The sequence below is a fragment of the Pogona vitticeps genome, chromosome 15, assembly GCF_051106095.1.
Source record: "Pogona vitticeps strain Pit_001003342236 chromosome 15, PviZW2.1, whole genome shotgun sequence".
NCBI lineage: Eukaryota > Metazoa > Chordata > Lepidosauria > Squamata > Agamidae > Pogona > Pogona vitticeps.
In genome coordinates this window covers 10,541,739-10,567,990 of record NC_135797.1, presented here as the reverse complement: position 1 = coordinate 10,567,990, position 26,252 = coordinate 10,541,739, and the positions used below count along the sequence as shown (strand labels likewise).

At 48.8% G+C, this 26,252-nt stretch overlaps 1 protein-coding gene across 33 annotated transcripts in view; it reads right to left on the bottom strand.

The window, feature by feature from the left end:
• The window catches only part of NRXN2 (neurexin 2), a 559,504-nt gene that overhangs the window by 477,253 nt on the left and 55,999 nt on the right, over positions 1-26,252 (bottom strand). For all 33 annotated transcript variants that reach the window (XM_078382060.1, XM_072984193.2, XM_078382066.1 and 30 more), the window contains exon 2: positions 18,586-19,738. In XM_078382060.1, the coding sequence (XP_078238186.1) occupies positions 18,586-19,306 (721 nt within the window). In that variant the 5' untranslated portion in view covers positions 19,307-19,738. The remainder of the gene's footprint in view (positions 1-18,585; positions 19,739-26,252) is intronic.

Here is a 26,252-nt window from a genome sequence, read left to right as displayed (position 1 = left end):
ACTCCTCCATGTATAAGACGCCCCCCCCTTTTCTAAATCAAAATTTGTAAGGGGAAAGGGATCAAAGCGCTGCAGGATCGCTTTGATCCCTGCTTTCCCTTCCACTTGTTTTTGTTCCCTCCTCAACTTACTTCCCTGTATAAGATGACCCTCAATTTTTAGTCTAAAGATTTTAGACAAAAGTATAGTCTTCTACGCAGAAGAAATACAGTACTTATTTATTTGTTTGCTTGTTATATTACCTTTCAGAAGCCAAGCACAGGCAAACAGCACCTGAGCACAGAGGGACTGGCTGATGGTTAAGAAACACATACACAATCTTTTCACTGCTTCACACTCTTAATCGAAGCATCAAACAAAGCAGTCAGGGCAATACTCGCCAAAAATATTTTTTTAAAAAATAAATTAATCACTTTTGCATCTCCGGTTGGGCCTTTTATAGCCCGAGAACTGTGTGAAAACTCTGTCCAGAATGCAAAGAAACTTGCTTTACATCCTCAAGAGCACGGAGGAGCATTTTTCACATCCTCCCTCTTGCATCGGAGAGAAGCGAAGCCATTATTTACACGCATACTCTGCACATGCTTACGGAGAGTGTCCTCAGTCAAACCAAGGGAAAATGGTGGCTGGGACCCCGTTAAGTCCTAGCAAGCCTTGTGCACCCTAACTAAAAATTCCATTTAAAATGATAAACTCTAGGGGTGGAAGCATGAAAGCGGGTGGAGTGGAAAAAACCGCTGCAGTTTGGAAGCTTCAGCATCTATTTCTGGTTTTGTAGAAGCAACGTGCACAGAAGGAGACACTTCATCATCATTCCCCCCTCCCCCCGGTCCTGCCCATTTCAAATAACTGGCAAAGGATTAGCTACATCCCCCTTAGGATATTTGTGAGTAATGTTTCATTTCTTTAAAATAATATGGGGGAGAGCAGAGGCTCAAGTACACCCAAATCATGCCTCTCATTCAACCTAGTCATCAGGAGTGATGGTTCAAAATCACTTGGCAGCTAAGGGAGTACCCTCTGCCCATGGCCAGGAAAGACCTTTTCTTCTTAACTAGATCAGGTTTTGGGGAAACGGGTGGTGCAGGTTGAGCCGATTCTCAGAGTCCACACAAAATCGACCCAATACAAAGCCTGGGGCTCTGAAGATCCAGATTCCAGCGCCCACTGGGCCAGTCACCCTGCCCTACCTTGTCAGGTTGTTGTGAGAATTTATTGGGGAAGTAGAGAGCCCCGAAGGCATGGAAGAGTGAAACTGAGATGCTGTGGTCTGTCTCCGGCTGTTGCCCAAAACGTTGTCGCGGCCACTGCAGTTCCAGCCATTCTCCTGGGAAATGGGGCATTTGGGGAGCCCGTCCCCCCCCCGTGTTTCCCACAAGAAGCAGGCTGCCAACAGCAGGCGGAGGACGAAGAAAGGCAGAGCTCCCTTTGCATGCCTTCTCTCCCAACAGAACTGAATTTTGTTCTCGAGAACAAAATCCTCCAAGGGAACGGAGACACGAATTCCCTCCTTACCAGCAGAATTGTGGGGATGTCTCCCGTCAGAGCCTATTTCCAGGGGGAAGATGCAGCCCTCGAATAGCTGCCCCCCCCAACCCCACGGATCTACCAAATTCAGCAGAGTAAAGGCCAAACCAAGTCCTCCCTGCTTGTCACAACACCACAGGACCACCGCTACACGTGCCACGTGGAACACAACAAATGCATGCTCTCTTAGGCTGCCTCCGTAAGTTTTCGTGCTATTGTATCCGATGCTCTGCTGGGATTAGAGAGAGTACCTTACAGACCCTTAATGGACCAGTGGATAAGCTAATACAGCATATCCACTGCAACCTTCTTTATGGCTTTTATTTTATTTTTTTATTTTTTTGTTGGTAGGGGGGGAAAAGCTGGAAGAAGCATGGAAAAACAGGAGGGGATCAGAGGTGGAAGACCACAATAGCCCTAATTCAGTTGGACAGGATCTGAGTGGGCTCAACAGGTGAGGAAGGAGAGGTCTTCTCCACTGCTTACATCTTTCAGGCTTTGTCTTAAATTTTAAGACCGCAAGCCTAGAGGCTGGAATTGTCATATACAGTGGTGCCTCGCTAGACAGTTAACCCGCATGACAGGTTTTTTCGCTAGACATTGACTTTTTGCGATTGCTATTGCGATTTGCAAAACAGTGATTCCTATGGGGGAATTTCGCTGGACAATTTTTGGTCCCTGCTTCGCAAACCAATTTTCGCTAGATGACGATTTTGACAGCTCCCTCCGCGCTCACAAAACAGTTTTTTCGGGACCTAAGCTTCGCAAGACAGCGATTTAAACAGCTAATCGGCGGTTGGCAAAGCGGCTTTCCTATGGCTGATCTTTGCTAGACAACGATGCTTCCCCATTGGAATGCATTAAACAGGTTTCAATGCATTCCAATGGGGAAATGCATTTCGCTAGACAATGATTTCACTAAACAGCGATTTCAGTGGAACGGATTATCCCCGTCTAGCGAGGCACCACTGTATCACTATTTTGTACAAAGGTGCTAAAAGATGTAGTTGCTGACCTTGAGCCAGACATCCTGGAGAGTGAAGTCAAGTGGGCCTTAGAAAGCCTGGCTAACAACAAGGCCAGTGGAGGTGATGGCATCCCAGTTGAACTATTTAAAATCTTGAAAGATGATGCAGTTAAGGTGCTACATTCAATATGCCAGCAAGTTTGGAAAACCCAACAGTGGCCAGAGGATTGGAAAAGATCAGTCTACATCCCAATCCCAAAGAAAGGCAGTGCCAAAGAATGCTCCAACTACCGAACAATTGCACTCATTTCGCACGCTAGCAAGGTTATGCTCAAAATCCTGCAAGGTAGGCTTCAGCAGTATGTGGACCGAGAACTCCCAGAAGTACAAGCTGGATTCCGAAGAGGCAGAGGAACTCGAGACCAAATTGCTAACTTGCGCTGGATTATGGAGAAAGCCAGAGAGTTCCAGAAAAATATCTACTTCTGCTTCATTGACTATGCGAAAGCCTTTGACTGTGTGGACCACAACAAACTATGGCAAGTTCTTAAAGAAATGGGAGTGCCTGACCACTTTATCTGTCTCCTGAGAAACCTATATGTGGGACAGGAAGCAACAGTTAGAACTGGTCATGGAACAACTGAGTGGTTCAAAATTGGGAAAGGAGTACGGCAAGGCTGTATATTGTCCCCCAGCTTATTTAACTTATATGCAGAATACATCATGCGGAAGGCTGGACTGGAAGAAACCCAAGCCGGAATTAAGATTGCCGGAAGAAATATCAACAACCTCCGATATGCAGATGATACCACTCTGATGGCAGAAAGTGAGGAGGAATTAAAGAACCTTGTAATGAGAGTGAAAGAGGAGAGTGCAAAAAATGGTCTGAAACTCAACATCAAAAAAACTAAGATCATGGCCACTGGTCCCATCACCTCCTGGGAAATAGAAGGGGAAGATATGGAGGCAGTGTCAAATTTTATCTTCCTGGGCTCCATGATCACTGCAGATGGAGACAGCAGCCCTGAAATTAAAAGACGCCTTCTTCTTGGGAGGAAAGCGATGACAAATCTTGACAGCATCTTGAAAAGCAGAGACATCACCTTGCCAACAAAAGTCCGAATAGTCAAAGCTATGGTTTTTCCTGTTGTGATGTATGGAAGTGAGAGCTGGACCATAAAGAAAGCAGACCGCCGAAGAATTGATGCCTTTGAATTGTGGTGCTGGAGGAGGCTCTTGAGAATCCCCTGGACTGCAAAGAGAACAAACCTATCAATTCTAAAGGAAATCAACCCTGAGTGCTCACTGGAAGGACAGATCCTGAAGCTGAGGCTCCAGTACTTTGGCCATCTCATGAGAAGAAAAGAGTCCTTGGAAAAAACCTTGATGTTAGGAAGGTGTGATGGCAAGAGGAGAAGGGGACGACCGAGGATGAGATGGCTGGACAGTGTCTGCGAAGCAACCAACATGAACCTGACACAACTCCGGGAGGCAGTAGAAGACAGGAGGGCCTGGCGTGCTCTGGTCCATGGGGTCACGAAGAGTCGGACACGACTAAACGACTAAACACACGCTAAAAGATGGGCTACAAAGGCATTAAACAGAAATGATAAACAATACACAAACAAACCTGGAAACCGCCCTCTCCCATAAAATACTGTTGTCGAGGTGGACCAATTACATGCTTAAAAGCCTCAGCTGCAAGTAACCCAGATCTACCGTGGGGAAAGAAATCAAGACTCTGAGCAAACTGCTTAATTTTTTTTAAGACTGCAGTTCCAAAAATCAGCTTTCAGCCATGCTGCTGAGAGATTTTGAGAAGCTTGCAATTACTGTAGTCTACAAATGTAACTTTTCCAAGCTCTATTCCAGTGGAACCTGAAACCACAGGCACTTCTTTCCGTGGCATGAACACATTTTATGCCCCCCCCAAACACTCTTGATTTTTTTTTTTAATACACTGAACCCAGAAAGAGGGGAGCAGTGGTTGGAACCTCCATGTTATAGCATCTTCTTTGTGTTCAGTGGTTTTCAAGAAAATAGTTGTGATGGCTAAATTAGGGGTACAAATCCTTGATTCTTTTGCTTGACAAGAAAGTGGCCCTTTGTCTGCGACAGAACAAGGGGCTTTCAGCCTGACTGAGAGCTTCTTGTTCAGAATCAAGATTTTTGCATGAATAATACACATGTAACACAAATTGTGGTGATGCATGGAAGCGAGAGCTGGACCATAAAGACAGCTGACTGCTGAAGAATTGATGCTTTTGAATTGTGGTGCTGGAGGAGACTCTTGAGAGTCCCCTGGATTGCAAGGAGAACAAACCCATCCGTTCTGAAGGAAATCAACCCTGAGTGCTCACTGGAAGGACAGATCCTGAAGCTGAGGCTCCAGTACTTTGGCCATATTATGAGAAGAGAAGACTCCCTGGAAAAGACCTTGATGTTGGGAAAGAGTGAAGGCAAGAGAAGAAGGGGACGACAGAGGATGATTAGATGGTTGGACAGTGTCACCGAAGCGACCAACATGACTTTGACCCAACTCTGGGAGGCAGTGGAAGACAGGAGGGCCTGGCGTGCTCTGGTCCATGGGGTCACGAAGAGTCGGACATGACTTAACGACTAAACAGCAGCAACAACAAAGGGTGATGTATTGTGAGCTTCAGATACAATCTGCAGCCGAAAACCAGCAGTTGAGGAACATGAGCAGATGGGTGTTGTTCTCCTCATGTCCCGCTTAAAGGCTTCCCACTGGGAAAAACAATCTGGGACTACAGACTACTATAAGTAACTTGCCTTTATGTTCTCATGAAAGCAGTGCCTGCTAATGCTTTTAGCTTAGGTAGGCACCCAGCCAGCAGCCCAGAGATGCCCCGAGGCAGGGGTGAAGCAGAGGCCTCGGACGGCAGGTGCCGGGGGGGGGGGGGCGCAGCAACAATGGGAGCAACAAGGACGGATGGCAGCCGCAGCTACCATAACGCCTGTCCTTCCCACCCAAGTGGCTTCTGCCAGGTGCAACCCTACCACCCAGCTTCGACACAAGACACCCCCCTACCTGTTTAGATGGCTTCTGTAGGTGAAAACGGGAGGGGCATGAGTTTGTCTCTCCTCTCAGGTAGCAAAATTACTTCCGCTGGCCTTGATGTGGCATCCAGTCTTGAAGGGATTTTTTTCCCCAGTTGTGTTGAAGGGGATTTTTTTCAGTGCGTGTGTGTGTCACTATTTGGAGTTGCTATCCCCCCTGCCTTGAGCAGGGGCCGCTGGACCCAATGGCCTTACAGACCCCTACCAACCGCATTCTTCTATGATCCTGTGGCTCAAGAACTGAAGACACAAAAAAGGGAGAAAGGAGGTGCAGACTCTCTTGGGGTGGCTGGCAGTACAGCCCAAGGGGGATCCTTTCTTGAACGGAACAAGAATCAGATATACAGGTAACTCCTTCCTGCACAAGAAGAGGAGGGGGGTTTCTGGGCTAAAGCAAGCTTGGGAGAAGAGGGAGGGAGGTGGGGAGGAGGCTCCTTTGTAAGGATTTCCTATGAATGAATCCCAAAACCGGGACACCTCTCCTCCTCTGCGGGGAAGCCGCTTTCGGGATCCCCCTCAAAAAGAGGGCATGCCCCAGGGAGAAAGAAAAGAGAGCGTTCGCCTGCACAAGACGGCACCTGCCGACCGATCTGTAGGGTGAGGGTGCAAAGTTAGAAAGGATTTTTAGGATTTGCAGCAACCAGGTGATCCGCACACTGCATGGAGGCGGCTGACTACGAATGGCCAGTTCTATAGTCCCCGAATTCTCTTTCTATGGGGAGGTGGGATTGGGCCCACGGAAAAAGAGGACTGTCCTCAGTGAAATGGGGGGGAGGCATGTGGTCTGCCTAATCCTGGCTTATAGCCACACGCTGTACCGGGCCGAAGAGAGCTGCGGTTGCAGGCCGTCACCAAAGGGGCAACCCCCTTTCCTCCAGCAGCCCGTGTTTCGTCCTCATCTGAGCGCCACGGCAAGCCGTCCCGACCCCTCCTCCATGTGAAGCTGCTGCGTGAGCAAGCATGCAAATGACTTGACCAGAGGCTGCGTGGTTTAAATATAGACAGTGCCAGCAGGGCGCCCGGTTGGCACTTGAAACACAGGAAAGCGGAGAGAGAGAGAGATGGAAAGACCCCCACTTGGAAGGACGGTCAGAGGCTTCCCACGAAGGCCGCCTCCGCTGATGCCTGCTGGGGCTGGCTAGGCTGGAGGTGAGGGTCAAGAGGTTGCCAGAGGTGGAGGCAAAGCCATCGAGTTTAGTGCCCACCAACTACTTCTCTGCCCTCCCACACTCACCATGCTGATGGCTGGGAGGGCTTGGGTTGGCAGGGGCCCCATCCCCTGCCTAGGCCCTCGGGCCCACAGAGGCCATTTTGAGAAATAAGACCTATTCGGGGAAGGACTGGGTTGGGGGGGGGCAAACAATCTGCTATGGGGTTAATCATGTCGTGTGTCCAGCAGAATCTAGGCAGGATGCACTTAGCATCTCTTCCTACTGTTTCACTGTTGACGGTAGACTGCTAACCCCCACACTGCACAACACTGCTCACTTATTACGAGCAGTGGTGTAGTAAAGCCAGGCCTTGCGGTATCCAGACGCCCATGCATTTTGATTAGCAGAACCCGTCCTGTACCCTCGCCCTCTTAGCTTAGCTGCGAAACGTCACACAGCTGAAAGAACCGTGGTGTGTGTGAGGGTTTTCTCAACAGCAGTATATCATTGGAAGATATCTGTGCTGTGATTCAGATTAAGAGGGAAGGGGCTTAATTTTAAATTAGCAGTTAAGAGCCATTAGCCTTATAAAAGACCCTCCCCTCACCGAGAGACAAATCCTGCTAGAATTGGTTTGTTGATAGGGATCTGAAAAGCAGCCTGCCTTCAAAAACCTTTAAGGGTTTTCTAAGAGATGCTAGAAATGTGAAGAAAAAGAAGGATCACTGTATCATATGTGTTGGCCGTGTAAGGCATCAAAAGAAATTCTGGAAATCAGTGTACTTAATAATGCAAAAGATATTGAAATCTAATTTGCAAATGGAACCTGAATTATTTCTGCTGAGCATAATTGTTTCACCGTTGACTGGACTGCAAGGAGAACAAACCTATCCGTTCTGAAGGAAATCAACCCTGAGCGCTCACTGGAAGGACAGGTCCTGAAGCTGAGGCTCCAATCCTTTGGCCATCTCATAAGAGAAGAGGAGACTCCCTGGAAAAGACCCTTGATGTTGGGAAAATGAGAAGGCAAGAGGAGATGACAAAGGACAAGTTGGTTGGACAGTGTCACCGAAGCGACCAACATGGATTTGACCCAACTCCGGGAGGCAGTGGAAGACGGGAGGGCCTGGGGTGTTCTGGTCCATGGGGGGGTTATGAAGAGTCGGACACGACTAAACAACAATAAGCATAATTGACAAACAGAAAGGAACAAAGCAATACTTATTAGATACATAACAATGGCAACAAGACTTGTCTATAAGCAATATTGGAAGGTGAAGCATGTACGGACGGTCGAGGAATGGCTCCTCAAAGCCCTTGAAATGGCAAAACTCTTCAAAAGACAAAGACCTAGGAGACTTTTAAAAAACATGGAAATCCATACGGGACTTTATATTAAATAAAGGAAATACGGACCTAGGGATGTGTAGTTTTGAATCGTAGAATTCCAGATAACAATACTCCATATAGTTTAGATTTCAGTTTTCTTTACTCTTTATTCATTGTGTAAAAATACTCTATGATCATTATTAGTAATTAAGGAAAAGGTGATTAAAAGAAGAAATGAGAAATGTGTGACAAGATCCAATAGTTTCTTCATCGAGTGAAGAACCTATAAAACTGGCGAAGCCCTCGTGAAGCCCCCTTTCCGTTGCCCACTCCCTTCCCCCATTTTTTGCATTTTTGTTTCTTACTCTTTTTTTGCTCTGTATGTATTTATTGCACATTTGAAATATAGTAAAATTAAAAAATTAAAAAACTTAATTGCTAGCCCACGAGGATTTCAAGAACCCGCCTCGCCTCTCGCCTCCACTTCTTGCTTTCTGTGCTCTTCTTAATGCAGAGGTGAAAAAAAAATTACTTTTCTAGATATGCTGTTGGGGAGGGGGGAGCAAGATTGGGGGAGATATCACCCTAAAAAGAAACTTTCCTTAGCTCTAAATGGAGCAGCAAAACTGTAGCTCTAGATTTTGACAGCAAAAAAAGTTGAAGGATGGGAAAATTAAAGCGTCTACACAGGTCACCCTGTAAGATAAGGGTTCCTTTATTATATTATATTAGCATAAGGGAAAACACTACTTATGCGGTGTCTTTATAGCATCCTGCAAGGAACACAGTAAAAACTTTATATTTCTATACAGGGTCTGCAAAAAATATATATATCTTTTTATTGCTATTTTAAAAAAATGTATTTTATCTCTCTGTAGAACCAAACAAGCATAATTTAAAATGTAACGTACAAATAAAACAACATTAAAAGAAGCACACACCAACAAAACGCTAAAAACCACACGAGAGAATACGGCAGCAGGATTATACTATCAAGGAAACAAATAAATAGCCAGAACCATTTCAGATCACTTTCCAAGAACATCCCAAACTTAAAAGTCTTTCTAAACAGAAATATGGGCCTCTCTGAAGCAAAAAAAAGAGTGAGAGAGAGGCCTTTCTTGAGACACAGATGATTCCATAAAACCGTTCAAAATCGGTTTTAAAGAAGTCAGCGTCAGGCTGGCCACAGGCGTCAGGCCTTGAAATGGACAAACGCACTTCCGCGCATGCATGCGCAGAGATTTCGGGGTGCGATCCGTTGGGTTTTTCCAGTGAATTTTCTCCCTAAGGTGTGCCCGTAAGGGAAGAGTTTTGGTGAGGCCGGAGGGATCCCATACTGCCACAGCTTGCAATTGGCTCTCCACCCCATGGATTAACCGAGGAACGTTCCTGAGCACCATGGGGAGACATCCCAGGAGAGAGGCATCCATCTAGGTTCGACCTCCTCCTCCTCCTCGTGGCATCAACGTTGCAGAAACACAGAAGCCTCCATCCCCGGCTGGACCTGCACAAGCAAGCCGTGCCCGGGGAACGCCCCTCAAATGCCACCACACCTCGGTGGAATCCCACCCACCCCTTTCCCATGTTGTCACTGAGGAACGATGCATTGGATTCAGCATCCATCCTCTGGTTGCCACGGCAACGGACCGAGGGGGACCGCTTTCGGTTAGCCCCCTCCCCAATTCGACAGCCACCGTCAAGGAGTGAGCCAGGCCGGCTGGAAGCGACAGGAAGCTCCCCGTGGCCGCCAACCCATCTCCACGGCAACCAGCCACGGTATGGTTGCCACAACCATCTGTTTGCCAGCCTCCTCTCCCCCTACCCCCAACAAACACAAACACACAACACACAACCCAGACAACAGGCAGCCGGGAGCGTGCATGTGTGTGGGGAGGGGGAGAGAGGAAGGGAGGGCTTGCTCAGCCCCAGTGCCAACATCGTGTGGGTGTTGCGTGTTTACGTACGGAAGAGAAGCCAAGGGAGCCTTCCTGACGCAAGGCGAGCCGCATTTGGTGTCTGGTGCGAGACGCGGGGCGTGTTCGCCGAGAGGGTGATGTAAACTAAAACTGTCTGGTTGCTGTGGAGGTTCTAAAAATCCCCTGCTGCCAGCGCCGTGCAAAAACTAATAATAATAATAATAAGGGGGAAATGGTATCGATCGACATCGCATGCACACAGAGCAAGAAAAGATGATGGCAAGTTAGGGGTTATTTATTTATCTGAATTTATATCCCTGCACCAGCTGGCAACCAGGCCACGCTGGGCAGCTAACCACAAGGTTAAGGAATAATATTAAAAACAAGATCAAAATAAATTAAGACGTAGCAAATAGGGAAATTTAAAAAAAACAGAGGGCTATAAAGGTGGTTAAAAAGGGTGATGGAGAGGATGGCAAAAAGAATGATAAAAAGGGAAGGCGAGATCTTAATGATCCGGGGAAGCCTGGTGGAAGAGCCAAGTCTTCAGTGCTGTTTTGAACCCTTCCAGTGAGGATGCCCGGCAGGGATCTCCATGGGCAGGTTGTTCCATAGGTGGTGGGGGGGCGCAACCACCAAGAAGGCCCGGTTTCTTGTTCTTTCCCTCCAGTTCTTTCCTTCGGGGTCAAGGCCCTCAACCGCCCTGCGTGTGAAGAACAGGTATTACGGACAGAGGCGTTCTGAAAGGTCCCGAGGTCCTAAACCTTTTAGGGCTTTGAATGTAATCATCATAACCTTAGAGTCGATGCAGAAACGAACCAGTAACCAATGGAGGGCGGCCGGAGTGGGGGAGATGTGCTGGAATTTCTTCACCCCGGTTATTAATCTGGCCGCCGAATTCTGGACCATTTGAAGTTTCCACATCAGCCTCAAGGGTAGCCCCACGTAGAGAGCGCTGCAGTAGTCTATTCTTGAGATTACGAGGGCATGAATTAGCTTCGTGAGTGCCCCCGCGTCTAGATAGGGATGCAGATGGGCAATCCTCCGAAGATGGAAATGGGCTGCCCGGACCACAGATGCCACCTGGGTTTCCATGGTGGAGATCTGGGTCCAGGCAGATGCCCAAGCTGCGAACCTCACTCTTTGTGGGAAGAGTCATTCCCCCAAAGGAGAGGGAGTTTCCCAACCCAGTGATGCCCACGCACAAACTTTCCGTCTTGTCCAGATTCAACCTCAGTACACCTTTGACTCCCCTCAACGTGCCAACCAGCAGAAATCAGCGCCTATTTCTGGCTGACGTACCCAACCACAGTGGACCCACTGCGCTGATGAGTGGTGGTGAAATCAATGCTTACGTCAATCTCATGGGTTTTAGGGGTCTACGCTAATTGGAGAAGAGGCAATGAATTAGCCACGGACTATGACCAAGGTGATGTGGGTTCAAATCCCCATTGGGACATGGAAGCTCGCTGAGGGGGGTGAACTGTTGAAGAAGAAGAAGAAGAAGAAGAAGAAGAAGAAGAAGAAGAAGAAGAAGAAGAAGAAGAAGAAGAAGAAGAAGAAGAAGAAGAAGAAGAAGAAGAAGAGCAGCAACAACAATAATAATAATAACAATAATAAATGGCTGTTAGAGAAAGTGAAAGAAGAAAGCGCCAAAGCAAGACTGCAGTTGAACATTAAGAAGACAAATCTCATTACTAGAGAAGAGCTACAGAACTTTAGCACTGACAGTGAAGAAACTGAAATAGAGATTTTGTACACTTCAGTTCAATCGTCAATCCAAATGGAGACGGCCGCCAAGAAATCAGACAGGAGTGAGACTTGGAGAGGCAGCAATGAAGGAATCAGAAGAGATCCTCAAATGTAAGGATGTGTTACTGGAGACCAAGACCAAGATCATCCACACTCTTACGTTTCTCTTCTATATTTACTATGTACGGGTGTGAAAGCCGGACAGTAAAGAAAGCTGAAAGGGGGAGAGCGAGGCGCATTTTGAAATGTGGTGCTGGAGGAGAGCTTTGCGGGGTACCCTGGATGGCCAGAAAGATGAACAAGTGGGTCCAACCCAGCCTGAACTATCTCTAGATGCAAAAATGTTGAAACGGAAGCTTGTCCTACTTTAGGCACATCGTGAAAAGGCAGAATCCTTTGGAATAATGCTAGGAAAGGGTGGAAGGCAGCAGGAAAAGAGGAAGACCCAAATATGAGATGAACTGAGTCTCTAAAGGAAGCCACAGGTTTGAGTTTACAAGAGCTGATCAGGGCAGCCGAGGATAGTACAGGTTGGAGATTGTTCATTCATAAATCAGAAGCAGCCAGACGGCGCATGAGAACAGCGCTGACCCCTGAGACCAGGTATTCCAACACGACTCGGCTGTCACTGTTCTCCTCCATTAGCCGAGGCAGCTCCCTCCTTTTGCCTGAACGTGGGGATGGTCCTGGCTGTCCAGTCAAAGCCCTCCAGGGTACCTGTCCTATTCTTTGCAGATGCTGAAGGTTGAACCTGGGAGTAGAGGTGTACTTAACTCTGCATTTCTGGGCGACAGCTCCAAGAACTCGCCCGGCAGCCATGCTGCCTGGGGAATTCTGGGAGTCGTAGTCCGAAAACACAAATCTGCCTGTCGCTGCTTAGGACCTTCTCCATGCAAAGCAAATGCTCCACTGCTGAGCTACAGAGGTTGCTTTTCGGGGCTGCGAAGCTGTTTCCGACTCTTGGTGGCTCTAGCAGGGTTTTAAAGGCATGGGAGATGTTTCACCATGGCTACCCCACCGTAAACGTCCATAGGGTTTGAACACAACTCTTAGATCCACCCTTTACAGCACACTGCCTCTGAGCTAGCTGTGCCTAGCTCCACTCTAACAGGAAGCTGCCTTGGGTTATACTTTCAGCCACACCAACCCCAAAGTTGTATATTCGGACTGGTTGCAGGCGGAGGAGAAGGTCTTTCCCATCAGTTACCAGGTGGAGATACAGTGGTGCCTCGCTAGACGATGTTAATCCATTCCACTGAAATCGCTGTTTAGCGAAATCATCGTCTAGCGAAAAGCATTTCCCCATTGGAATGCATTGAAACCTGTTTAATGCGTTCCAATAGGGAAGAATCGTCGTTGTCTAGCGAAGATCGGCCATAGAAAAGCCGCTTTACGAACCGCCGATCAGCTGTTTAAATCGCTGTTTAAATTGCAATGCTTACATCCCGAAAACACCCGTTTTGCAAGCGCGGAGGAAGCTGTCAAAATCATCGTCTAGCGAAAATTGGTGTGTGAAGCAGGGACCAAACGTTGTCCAGCGAAATTCCCCCATAGGAATCACTGTTTTGCGAATCGCTATAGCGATGGCAAAAAGTCAATGTCTAGCGAAAAAACTATCATGCAGGGTAGCTGTCTAGCGAGGCACCACTGTATCATGAAATAAAACAAGACATGGAAACAGATGGTCCACCATTAAGCCACAGCTTAAATGCTGCATAATAGGAGGTCCTCTAGCCAAGGATCGTTTCTGGTCACGTAGGGCCAGCCAAAGACAGATGGCTGCCTGAGGCAAACAACAAGATGGTGCCTCTCTAAACCCACCTGTGGAAGTTGATCTGACCGCCTGTTGGATGCCGTTGATGGCAGGCTGGATTGCAATGTACGACAAAGGAACAGTCTAAGGAATGGAGGGACAGTGGTTCCCCCAGGCCAAAGAAGTTCCAAGTGCAAAGGTCGGTGCAGAAGCAACAATTTTGGGGGAATAAGAAGGGAGTTCTGCTGGTGGACGACCTCCAACAGGGTTCAACCATCAATGCAAAATATTACTGTGCTTTATTGACGAAGTTGAGGCAAAACATCAAGGAAAAACGTCGAGGAACGCTCTCCAAAGGTGTCATCCTGTTGCATGGCAACGCCTCGTCACACAGTGCAGGTGAAACAAGGGCAAAACCGACGTCCTTAGGCTTTCAAGGGATGCCCCATCCACCCTATTCTCCCAACCCGGCTCCTTATGACTATCGTCTGTTCCCCAAACTAAAAAAAAAACACCTAAAGGGACAACAATTTGGGAGTGTTCTGGAGGCAACGAATGCTGCAAATGAGTGGTTACACGAGCAGTCGGAAGAATTTTATTTGCAGGGACTCGAGAAGCTGCAGGACGGATGTCACAAGCACACTGGCTTCCTGGGGGAATTGTGTAGAATAATAGTGTGGCAGTTACAGCTTCCTAGCTCAATTATTTTTTCTGGGAAAGGCTCGAGACTTATCAGCACCCCCTCGTAAACTATACACTTCCAACGTTGTAAGCGGGCTGTCTTACGGAGCGCTGAGAGGGACGCCTTAGTAGGGTTTGATTTAGTTCAGAGACCAGCTGAGGCTCCAAAATGGATCCCTGCTCAACCCTGAATGATTTGTGCCCCATACCATGCTTGAGGCAACCTTAAAATTGGGGGAACGGGTGGGAATCTCCACTGGGAAAAAAAGCCCTATTGATTTCTGTCCCGTCCAAACTGAGGCACAAATTTGGTGGGCTCCCGCCAACCTAGCGGTTCGAAAGCATGCAAATGCGAGTAGATAAATAGGGACCACTTCGGTGGGAAGGAAACAGCATTCCGTGTCTAAGTCGCACTGGCCACGTGACCACGGAAGATTGTCTTCAGACAAACGCTGGCTCTATGGCTTGGAAACGGGGATGAGTACCGCCCCCCTAGAGTCGAACACGACTGGACAAAAATTGTCAAGGGGAACCTTTACCTTTACTTTTTACACCCTGGAGCACAACCTAGTTGTTCCATTTCAATGTGAACTTCGAACAAATCCAGCCCTATCTCCCAAGAGAGAGAGAGAGAGAGGCTGGTGCAGTCATTGCTTCTCCTTATTTTAGGGCTGGCCTGACTCTGACACGCAGCACTTTTCCGATGTCAGAGGCAAAAACATCTCTCTAGAAGCAAAAAATGACTAAACTGAGGTGGTCGTACTTTGGGTACATCGTGATGCAAGACTCACCGAAAAGAAAGAAAAAACACAGTAGTGCTGAGGGATGTTCAAGGCAACAGGGAAGGAGGAAGACCAAATACGAGATGGATTGAGTCAATGAAAGATGCCATGACTTTGAGTTTGCAAGAACTGAGTACGGCTACTGATGACAGGACTTTCTGAGGGGTCATAAGTCAGAGGCACCTTAACAGTGCAAAACAACAGCGAGCGGAAAATGGTAAATTTTCACACCCTGCCAGGAGAAGCAAGGGGATGGATCTCAAAGGTTCTGCATGCAGTATATGGAGTCTTTTTCGGAAGCCCTTTTAATACATTTAATACAGAATACATTTCGCTCGCTGCGGAGTAACCACAGGCTGTCCGTCCTTTCCTGGGCAGCCCAAGACTTTTTGCTGCCTGAAGGCCCAAGCCATCCCCACACCAAAGGAGGACACCGACTGAGTTGTGCAAATGAAGTGGAAGGGTGTGACACACACACACCGTAAGAGAATCACTTCATTGTCGCTCCCGAGGCCCAAACGCTCCCTGCCTGCCTCTCCCTCTGTTCCCGCCAATAAAAGGTAATTAACAAGGTCTCAAACAGCTCCTCGTATTTCTTGCTGTTTCGTGATATGCAAAAATCTGCTACCTGAGATCGCCACCCCACTCTGCCTCATCACACGGCCTGCCTTCAGGATGAGGGCTGTGTCCTCAGGACTGTGTATTCATCATCTTGACCCCGTGGGCTGTTGACTGGAAAGATGCGAAGGCGGGGGGGGGGCTTCTTTTCATGCCTCTGCCACCACTCTGACCCACACACAGGATCAAGGCAGCAAAGTTATTATTTCAGCACCAGCATCAGAAACTCCTCCAACTTCCTCTCTTTTGATCCCTGCCTGTTTAAACAATAACAATCACAAATACCATATTTTCCATGTATAAGACGCCCCCCCACTTTTCTAATCCAAAATTAAGAAATCTAAGTGGGACTTAGCAAGTGTAGGGGGAAAGGGATCAAAGCGCTGCAGGATCGCTTTGATCCCTGCTTTCCCCTCCACTTGTTTTTGTCTTCTCCTCAGCTTACTTCCGTGTATAGGACGACCTTCAATTTTTAGTCTAAAGATTTCAGACAAAAGTATAGTTTTATACACTGAAAAATAGGTAAACTGACCACTTGCTGCTCTCTCATAACGTCCAACATGCGCTGCCTGCTTCAGTATGCCTAATGGTAGAACTGGTTCCACCCAGCACGGAGATCTTAGAAAACACGTTCGTTCTCCCCGTGAACCACCGTTTCCAGAAGCGCAATTATGTTTTGAAAAACACAAATTATATCACCAGAATATGCCCGCAGGTGCCACACAAGGGGGTCAGGGAGAAGGGAGAACAGATTTTCTCTTCCCCTTCTCCCAGGGTCTCCCCGTCCGTCTTTCCCTCCCACACCCGCTTTTTCCAGGACCGCCGGCCTCCAGCCTATGCTGGACGCCTGCCAGAACAACAGACACGGTCATAAACAGATAAGTAATAGCTGAATAAATGGTGTGTAGCTGGGAACCAGATTGCCTATGACCTGCGAGGCGTTTGTTTCCTCTGCCTGGGCCGATTATTACGACCACTTTGGCTAAAGAACATCCTTCACCCTGCCCAAGGTGCTCTACTACGGGGCAGAAAAGGAGGGGCATTCCTTGCTTACAATCCACACAAACAGAACAGGGAAAGAGTTATCTGGATTTATTATTCTTATTATTCCAACTCCTGGAATGCAGCAAAAAATAAATAAATTTTCTCCCTGCAAATTATACAGCTAGGTTTTTTTAAAAATGTAGGAGTCAGGAAAAGGGACACTAGCTGGATTGATTCTGGGGATTGTCATGAAAAAAAACAAACTTTCCAAAATCCTGCCGTGGCCTTCCAGACAACAGATGTACTGCAGCTCCTATCAGCCCAGGCCCCCATAGCCAATGCCGGGGGATGATGGGAGCTGAAATCCAACAGTGTTTGGAAAGCACCCTTGCCCATCCCTGACCTACTTTATCATACCCACCTTCACGGCGCCCCAATGCAGCAGACCAAACTCACTCTCCCCTTATCACGCAGGGGAATGAGCTCGGTTTCCCCTGCCCGGATGGATCATCCGGATCCTGTCTACGGCAGAGGATTCTGCTTGCAGCCCACATGACAGAGCTAAACAAGGAAAGAACTGGGGAACCAACCCCGGAGCGGATTCAGCCGGAAGCGGAGAAGACCGAGAGGTGACAGAACTGTTAAACAGCCGAAGGGCCGTCATATGGACGACGGAGCAAGCAGGCTTCCCAAGGACAAGACCTGAACCGACGGACTGAAATTAAAAGGAAGGATATTTCGGGGCAAGAATCGGGAAGAGGCGTCTCATAGCAAGAACGGTTCTACGGCCGAGCAGGAGACGATGGGTTCAGAAGGCGATGGATTCCCTTCAAAAACAGAAGCCAGAGGGCCAGCTACCATCGATGATCAAGCGCTTAGTTTTCCTGCACCATCAAAGAGCTGGCCTAAACCAGTGGTTTTTTCAACTAATGGGTACGCCAGTCACCAGTGATATGGAGAAATTATCTGGGTAATAATAACAATCGAATGCCACTGAGTTAAATTCCAACCGAGGGTCGTCCCCTTCCAGGTTTCCCCCGGAATAAAGCACAACCTTCTTCTGCTGGTGGGACTGTGCAGCTGGCCCAAGGCCACCCGGGCTGGCTCTTCTCCTGGGACACACAGTGGGAATTATACTCCCGTCTCCTGGCTCAAAAGCCAAGTGCTCCATCTCACTGAGCTCTCCAGCCAGCTGTTCTCTCAGTAGGATGCTGCTTATTACAATTACTAATGGTAATTGTAGGGTTCTCATTACGGTTACTAAGAATTCAGTCCCCCTCTGTTCCCGTCTCCTCCTCCAAGCAGACTAAGCAAATTGTTACCCATTCTATTAATGGAATTATCATTTATGTTTCTTCGGGTATGCATCTAAAAATGTTACTGTATTTTCTATATGCTTTAAGCATACAACTATAAATGACAAATAGTCTCTCTCTACGTATCTATCTATCTGCCTGGATGTCTATCTATTTAGTTAGCTATCCTGCTTTTCTCCCAGTGGAGGACTCGAGGTGGCTCACATTAAAACACACAGCTTTAAAAGGCCTACGAGTAAAAACATAATTAAATGTACTATCAATTAAAAACGAGCCCTAGATTAAAACCACCAAAAAACCCATCTAAAAGCACAAGAAGAGGAATAAAGAGGAAAAATGCACAGCGGCCACCGTTAAAAGAGCCTTCCTCAAAAGCCAAGCGCGTAGCTAAAAGGCCTGTCTAAATATAATTGCAGGATGCCTGTAAACACATAAATATCCTTCTAGGAAACTGTGGCCTTCTCGTTTCTCTCGTGGCGGGACCCATCATGATCCGTATGACACGGAAAGTCAAGGACCACTAGACTAGACTACTTTTGGGGGGGGGATCCTCCCAGCTCAGCAATTCTGCATTATTTTTACGAATTCTGGGAGAATAATAGAAATGCAGGAGATTTGAATGGGACATCTCAGCTCACAGTCCCAGCTCCTCCCCGCGACTCTGGAGGAGGTCCGGGGGGTGGTGGTTGAGAGGCACCGGGTTCAAGGGACGCTCAGCCTCTTACCTTCGCTGCAAAACTTCCCCTGAAAGCCGGTGAGGCTGCAGTCGCACTGCACCTCGCTGTTCACCACGGTGCAGATCCCGCCATTGACGCAAGGGTTCTGCTTGGCGCACAGGTACTCCATGTCGCTGCGGATGCCCTGGCTGCCCAAGAGGGCGGGGGGCATGTCGCCCACCTTGAGATTGGCCACCATCCCCCGGAAGGGCATCTCATACTTGACGGTGCTGAGGGTGAGGGCCGAGAGGCGGACGTCCGGCGGGATGCCCCCCACGAAGAGGTCGCTCTCCACCGTCATGTCGCGGCGCTTGGACTTGACCTCGGCCACCCGGGCTTCGCCGTCCACCACCAACATCGTCTCCCGGTAGTTGCGCGTCAAGAGCACCATGTGCCAGCGGTCGTCGTTGACGGGCGTCTCCAGGTGGAGGCTGGCCGGCTCGGCGCACGAGATGGTGAAGCGCAACCGCAGACGGCCTTCCAGGATCAGGAGCTCCAGAAAGTCGCAGTTCCCCCCGTCGTCCAGGTACAGCACCAGCGCCCGCGAGATGTTGGTCTTGAGGCTGAAGCTCAGCTCCCCGGAGGAACTGGCGTCCCACCGGCCGTAGCGCGCCCACTGGCCGGTGGTGCCGCTGAACTCCAAGGCGGCGCCACCGGCTCCCGGGCTGAGCGTGGAGGCCACCAGCAAGGCCAAGGGGAGCAGCAAACGCACCGCCGGCTTCCTCGCCATGGCAGGGGGGGGGCCCTCTCTCTCTCTACCTGGAGGCTAACAGCGCCCCACCCCTTTGGCACACCCTCAAATCCACATCAGACAGGAGGGCACTCCTATGGAGGGGGTACGGAGGGGGTTGCTGGTCCTCACGTCAATCCAGAAGGTGCCAAGAGGACTTCCTCCGAAAGCCAAAGGAAGCCAAGAGCGCCCGGGGAGGTGGGGAGGGGGATCTCGGCTGGAAGGCGCAGCGATCAAGCGGTCCCAAGACTCCTTCAGGGCCCCACGTCCCCCTCCCCAAGAGGCCCAGGTGACCGGCTGCTCAGTGGCTCGCTACAGCATCTTCCTCTGCTGCACGTCAGGCTGGACCGCTGGCTCCGGCCAAGGCGCCAAGGTGCGTCTTCCTCGGCTTCTGAGCTCAGTCTGGAATGTGCATCCTTGAAGGTCTCAGGCCTGGAAGGAAGGTGGGAAAGGGGAGAAAGGAAGAGAGCAGAAGACAGAGAAGGAAATAAGCAGCGGGAGACTCTTTGGATCCCCCCCACCCCACTCGAAACCCAAACACACGACAACATCCATTTGTACAGAGGGTTGCGTCGTTGCTGGATCAGCAGGAGACACCCCGCCGATCAGCTTCGACACCCTAACATCACAACCTAGAAGACAGGGCCGTCCCTTGTCTCCCTGCCTGGCCTCCCTCGGAAGACCGTTGTGCGAGAAGGCTGACACCGGGAAAGAGAAGAGAGCCCTTCCTCTAACCGTAGCTGAAGTGGGGAAGAGCGGCATCACATAAATAAAAAGACAAATGCAGGCTGGCATCCTCTCCCCAGCTCCTTGGCCCTGATTTTTTCCCCTCTTGCCATTTCTCATGCAAAGGAAGGTAGGAACCATTGCACCTCCTTCCCAGCCTGCGCCCCCCCCACGAGCTGGATCAGGACCTTCCCACGTGTCACTCAGAGTGCTAATGCAATGCAAATTTCATTCCCGTCAAATTGCCTTTTTGGAATGATTACCCTTGTAACTGACTGTCAGAGAAGCAATTTATTCTCTCCCCCCCCCCTTTTTTTTCTTCCCTCCCCAGCGCCTACCGCTCAGGAAGGAGGGTGCATTTGCATCTTGTTACTGCAGAAGAGCCTGGTTATTTATAGCATGGGAGGGGGTGTACAAAAGGGACCGGGTTGGGGAGGGGGGACACAGACAGAGACAAAACGGAGGGGAAGCAAGCTCCTCCATCTATCCTGCCAACCGAAGTCAGCCCTCGATCTAAAGGAAAGGGCTGAACAGAGTCGGCAGCCAACAGAGCTGGTCAGGGTTGCCCCCACATCCATCATTTTAATCTCATGTGTCAAGATTGTTATATTAAGCTACGGGAAGCTTTGGCCCTCCCATGCTCTTGACTACTGCTCCCATAATCCCCGGGCGTTGATCACACTGGATGCCTCTGGGGAAGCCAGTTACTCCCATCCCTGGTTGGAAGGACTGCCTAAACCGAAACACAGTTATGTGGCCCATGAGCACAATCCAAAACCATGGGTGCATATGGTGGGGAACATGGAAGAGGGCCTTCTCTGTGGCTTCTCCCAGACTCTGGAACTCCCTCCCACTGGAGGCCGGACTGGCCCAATCTTCGCTCTCCTTCCGCAAGGTGGCAAAGGCCTTTCTCATCAGGCAAGCTTTCCTTGAGTGACCAGCTGCCCAAGTGGGTTTTTGTAAAATACATTGTACTATTTTACTGCTTTGAATTGTGTTTTGATGTTGCCTAAGTTTTTGTATGGTATTTGGTTGATCTTTTTTAGTATTTGTATACTGTTGTTAACTTTAATATTGTCTTTTAATGGTGTAAGCCGCCTTGGGTCCTTTTAAGGAGATGGATGGATGGAAAGAGAGAGAGATGGATGGATGGATGGATGGATGGATGGATGGATGGATGGATGGATGGATGGATGGATGGATGGATGGATGGATGGATGGATGGATGGATGGATGGATGGAAAGAGAGAGAGATGGATGGATGGATGGATGGATGGATGGATGGATGGATGGATGGATGGATGGATGGATGGATGGATGGATGGATGGATGGATGGATGGATGGATGGATGGAAAGAGAGAGAGATGGATGGATGGATGGATGGATGGATGGATGGATGGATGGATGGATGGATGGATGGATGGATGGATGGATGGATGGATGGATGGATGGATGGATGGATGGATGGATGGATGGATGGATGGATGGATGGAAAGAGAGAGAGATGGATGGATGGATCTTTAGACTGATCATTGCAGAAACTGGGATGTGGGAGTGCAAAAAATTCCCATCCAGCAGAAAATGGCTAAATGCTGAAGCTACAGGACCGTTAAAGTAACTGTGGCAATCTAGAATGAAAGCAATGGGAAGCTCCTGTCTCCTCTTAGCAATTTAACAGTAGATCTTGAGGTCTGGGGCTTTTCTTGGTACCCTCCTGCACAAGCTTTGGGATGCCCAACTGGAGGAAGAATCCTGGAAGATTCTGAAGACCACTTTTTAAATATTTTTGTGGTCTGTTTGTGGACCATAAAGAGAATGTCCAAATAATCGTTTTTAGCCAAGCACAATAAAAAGTAGCCGATTCACAGTATTTACTATTACAAAAGTCGGTGTATTTCTGCTAAATTTCTCTTTCTAACTAGCGCAGCCTCGGAGAAGAGAAGCAAATTGAGCTATTACCTTCCTGCTGCCCCAGAGTAACTAGGGATGGAGACCAGATGTCAAGGGGAGGGGCTCCCGATCCAGAAAGAGTAGACGTCAGGACATCAGAAAGGCCCCCTCCCCACATGCAGAGAGTCGAGTTCGGATGCCAGCTTAAACAAGCCTCCCCCCTTTGGATGCTGGGGAGGGTTGGATCTCCATAGCAACGGCAGTGATACGGCATCATGCAAATGAGCCGCGCGGCGGGGCTATTTATAAATTCTCCCTCGTCTGCTGCACCTCATTGGGTAATGGGCATAATTAACATTCGGCTTCTAATTAGCCAATCAAATTAAATTCCGCACCTGCAATGGGTGCTTGATTGAAGCTAGCTGTAGCCTTGCTCCCTTCCTTCTCCCCCCCCCCTTGCCACTCACTCCCACCTCTGAAGGGCTGCAGAGGATCCGAAGCTAAAGAGGATCGCCATAAAAACATCTTCTCCTCCTCTCTAACCGTCCTCCCCACCCCGTCCTGAAACGTTGCTAAGTTCAATCACTTTACGCTGCAAAAAAGGTTAAGTGCAGAGCTTCGCAAGGGCAAAGATGACGGGTTCCTTCAAGCCGGGAGCAGAGAAGGCAGCGCTGGAGTTGGAAGGCAGAGCTGTCTGCATGGATCCCCATCTTCTAAAGCAGTGGTCCTTAATCTTGGGTCCTCCAGATGTTCTTGGACTTCAACTCCCAGAAATCCTGGCCTGCAGAGGGGGTGGTGGTGAAGGCTTCTGGGCGTTGTAGTCCAAGAACATCTGGAGGCCCAAGGTTTGGGGACCACTGCTCTGAAGGAGACCCCTGGAGAGGAGACTCCAGCCCGGTGCCAGGGATGAAAGATGATGCCCCCGCCAATCCAGGCAGCTTCTATGTAGAGTAGTGGTCCCCAACCTTGGGGCCTTCAGATGTTCTTGGACTTCATCTCCCAGAAATCCTGGCCAGTAGAGGTGATGGTGAAGGCTTCTGGGAGTTGTAGTCCAAGAACATCTGAAGGCCCAAGGTTGGGGACCACTGATGTAGAGAACAGAGAGCATTTCTATTGTGGCCATTGGCTCAGGCAGCAAAATATCTTGGGATGGCCCCCTGAAAGACACCTGAGAGGAGTGGGGCAGGTTTTCAGGGCAGCTGATCCTGCTCCTTTCACCCTCCACCTTCACCCCAAACAAGAGGTGGATTTCTATCAGTTTCGGAATCATGGCTAACAGAAGATACAAGACACCATCGTGGTCCGTGCAGCGATCAGACTCCCTTCCCCGTCGAACGCCTCCCTCCCAAGTACCGGACCCACCACTCTTATTGTCTGTGCTAAGGATGTAATGAATACTCCCATATTTTCTCATCCGTGATTTAACAGCAACAACAAAAAGAATGCCGCAATGCATGACCCTGTCAAAAAAATGGTCAACTGCTGTGAGATTTTTTTCGTTGTTGTTCCTGCACGAGAGTGAAAAGATCAGAGGTTTTTCTTTTGTCAGCCTCAGCAAAGAAACGGTGGGTTTCTTTGTATTTTGAATCGTACTTTGCATCGAAGCGCTTGCATTTTGCACAGGACTTCCCCCCGCCCGCCCCCAAAGATAAGGTTGCATGAAAACTACTTCTGCAGCTATTTTTTGCAAAAAGAGAGAGAGAGAGGGAGAGGGAGAAAATCCACAAATTCTTTTGTGTTTGCCACACCCCACAGGGAAACGTCTTTGGTTGGTGTTCCGTCCCGTAAAAATGAAGCACGTGAAGATTTACATCCCTAAGTCTTCATCTCCAGCAGGTCCCATGGCCATGCTGGCTGCAGACACTGAGAATTGGAACGCAACACAAGGGTGGACCAAAACATAAAAGGAGAGCAATCTCTTCACTGAAAAGAAGACAACATGGGAAAGCTCAGCCTATGAAAGGGAGAAGCATACAATCAATCATGGAGTTGGAAGGGGCCTATAAGGCCATCAAGTCTGACCCCCTGCTCAGGGCAGGAATCCAAATCACAGAGGGATGTCTATTTTTCTCTTGAATGCCTCCAGCAATGGAACACTCCCCAAATCCCGAGATCATGGGTTCCCTTGTCGTGCTGCTCTAACAGTTAATAAGTTTTTTTCCTGATATTCAACTGACATCGGGCTTCCTGTACCTTGAGCCCATTATGACTTGTCCTTCACTCTGGGATGATTGAGAACAGATCCTGCCCCTCCTCTGGATGACAGCCTTTCAAGTTTTTCAAAAGTGCCATCCTATCTCCCCTCTGTCTTCTCTTCTCAAGGCTAAACATGCCCAGTTCCTTCAGTCTTTTTTCACAGAGCTTGGTTTCCAGCCCCCTGATCCTCCTTGTTGTCCTTCTCTGAACTTGTTCGTTTGTTGGCATCCTTCTTAAAGTGCGGTATCCAGAAGTGCACACAACACTCTAGAGGAGGCCTAACCGGTTCTGAACAGAGGACTAGTACATCACAGGATTTAGGGACTATACAGTGGTGCCCCGCATAGCGACGATAATCTGTTCCGGAAAAATCGTCGCTATCCGGATTCGTCGTTATGTGAAAAGAAAAAGCCCATAGGGCTTTATGCATTCCTATGGGCTTAATGCATTCCTATGGGCTTAAAACTCACCGTTCTGCGAAAATCCTCCATACGGCTGCCATTTTGGCTGCACGGTATGCGAGGAAACGGCGCGAAAACATTGCGGGCGGCCATTTTTTTTTACCGGAGGCCATTTCGGAACCGCTGATCAGCTGTTTTTAAAACATCGCTATGCGAAAATCGGTAAGCGAAACAGCTTACCGATCATCGCAAAGCAATATTTTACCATTAAAAACATCGTTATGCGATCGCAAAAACTATCGCAAAAACCTGTCGTTATGCGGATTTGTCATTAAACAAGGCACTCGTTAAGCGAGGCACCACTGTACGTCTGTTAATGCATCCTAAAATCACGTTTGCCTTTTTTGCAGCCGGCCGCATTGCACGGCTGGCTCATATTCAGCTTTTGATCTACGACAATTCCAAGATCCTTGTCACTTGTAGTATTAATGAGACAGGTACCCTCCACCATCTTGTAACTGTGCATTGGGGGGATTCCCCTAGGTGTCGAACTTTGCACTTCTCCCTGTTAAATTTCACTCTGGTGTTTTCTGCCCAGTGCTGATGCCTATCAAGATCACTTTGAATTTTGTTTCCTGTTTTCCAAGGTATTAGCTATTCCACCCAATTTTGTGTCATCTGCAAATCTGATAAGTATTCCCTGCATGCCTTCATCCAGGTAGGCGAAAGGTTCTTAATTCTCAGCTGCCTAAAGAAAAAAACATACAATTAGGCAAACCAGAGGCCTTAGACAGAGTTGAGAAGTTACACTGAAAGTTACACAGAAGTTACACTGAAAATATAAAATGGAATTGAAACTGCATCCATTGCAGTTACAACTCCAGCCGCCATTCCAGTTATATCTGCTGCTATAGGGAAAAGTTCTAAATTTCTCATTTCCCATTTCTCAAAAGTCGATGTTAGAAGCTACCGGCCGGCGGGACAAAACGCATCTCTCCCCTTACGTTCTCTGTCGCTGCTTCAGCACCACAGCAACACATGAGCCAAAGACCTTTCTCATCCTGATTTTTCCCAAGGCTTCATCCCCATCATCAGAAAAGTTGAGCGGGGAGGAAGGGACGTTTTTCACATTCTGACCCCAAACGGCATGAACCTGAATCTGGAATTGAGCCGTCAGCGTGCGCTTTCCTCCGTTCTCAAGGGAAGCTTTGAGGAACACCAGAAGCTGCCTCATAGCAAGTCAGACCATCGGCCTCGGAAGCCCGCTCTGACGGGCAGCTACGGCTCTCCACAATTCTGGGCAGCCGCCTTTCCTCGCCCTACCTGAGGAGCCCTGGGATCTCCTGTGGGTCTCCTCTTCAAATATCAACCGGGTCTAGCCCAGCTCTGATTCCAAAATCAAACAAGACCGCGCTTGCTGGGGGCCGTGGAGTGCCCACAAAGCTGCCTGCAAAGAATGACTCTTAATGGGCATCTCCCCTAATCTTTCAACCGGCGTGACCAGTACTAGCCATGTCTCGTATAAGGCATTTAGGGAACGTCTGGGGAAGCTCTACAGAGGAGCCAGCCAGAAAGTAAACACCCGGCCAAAGACAGGGGCCAGCTTCCGGCCCAGTGGCTGTGAGTTCCACAGGAGAACTTCTTTGGCCTTCAGAGCAAAGCTTTTCCACCAAAAGCATACATCTACCGTGTGGGGTGATGGGGGGGGGCCTGCGACGTGGAGGCTGCCGTT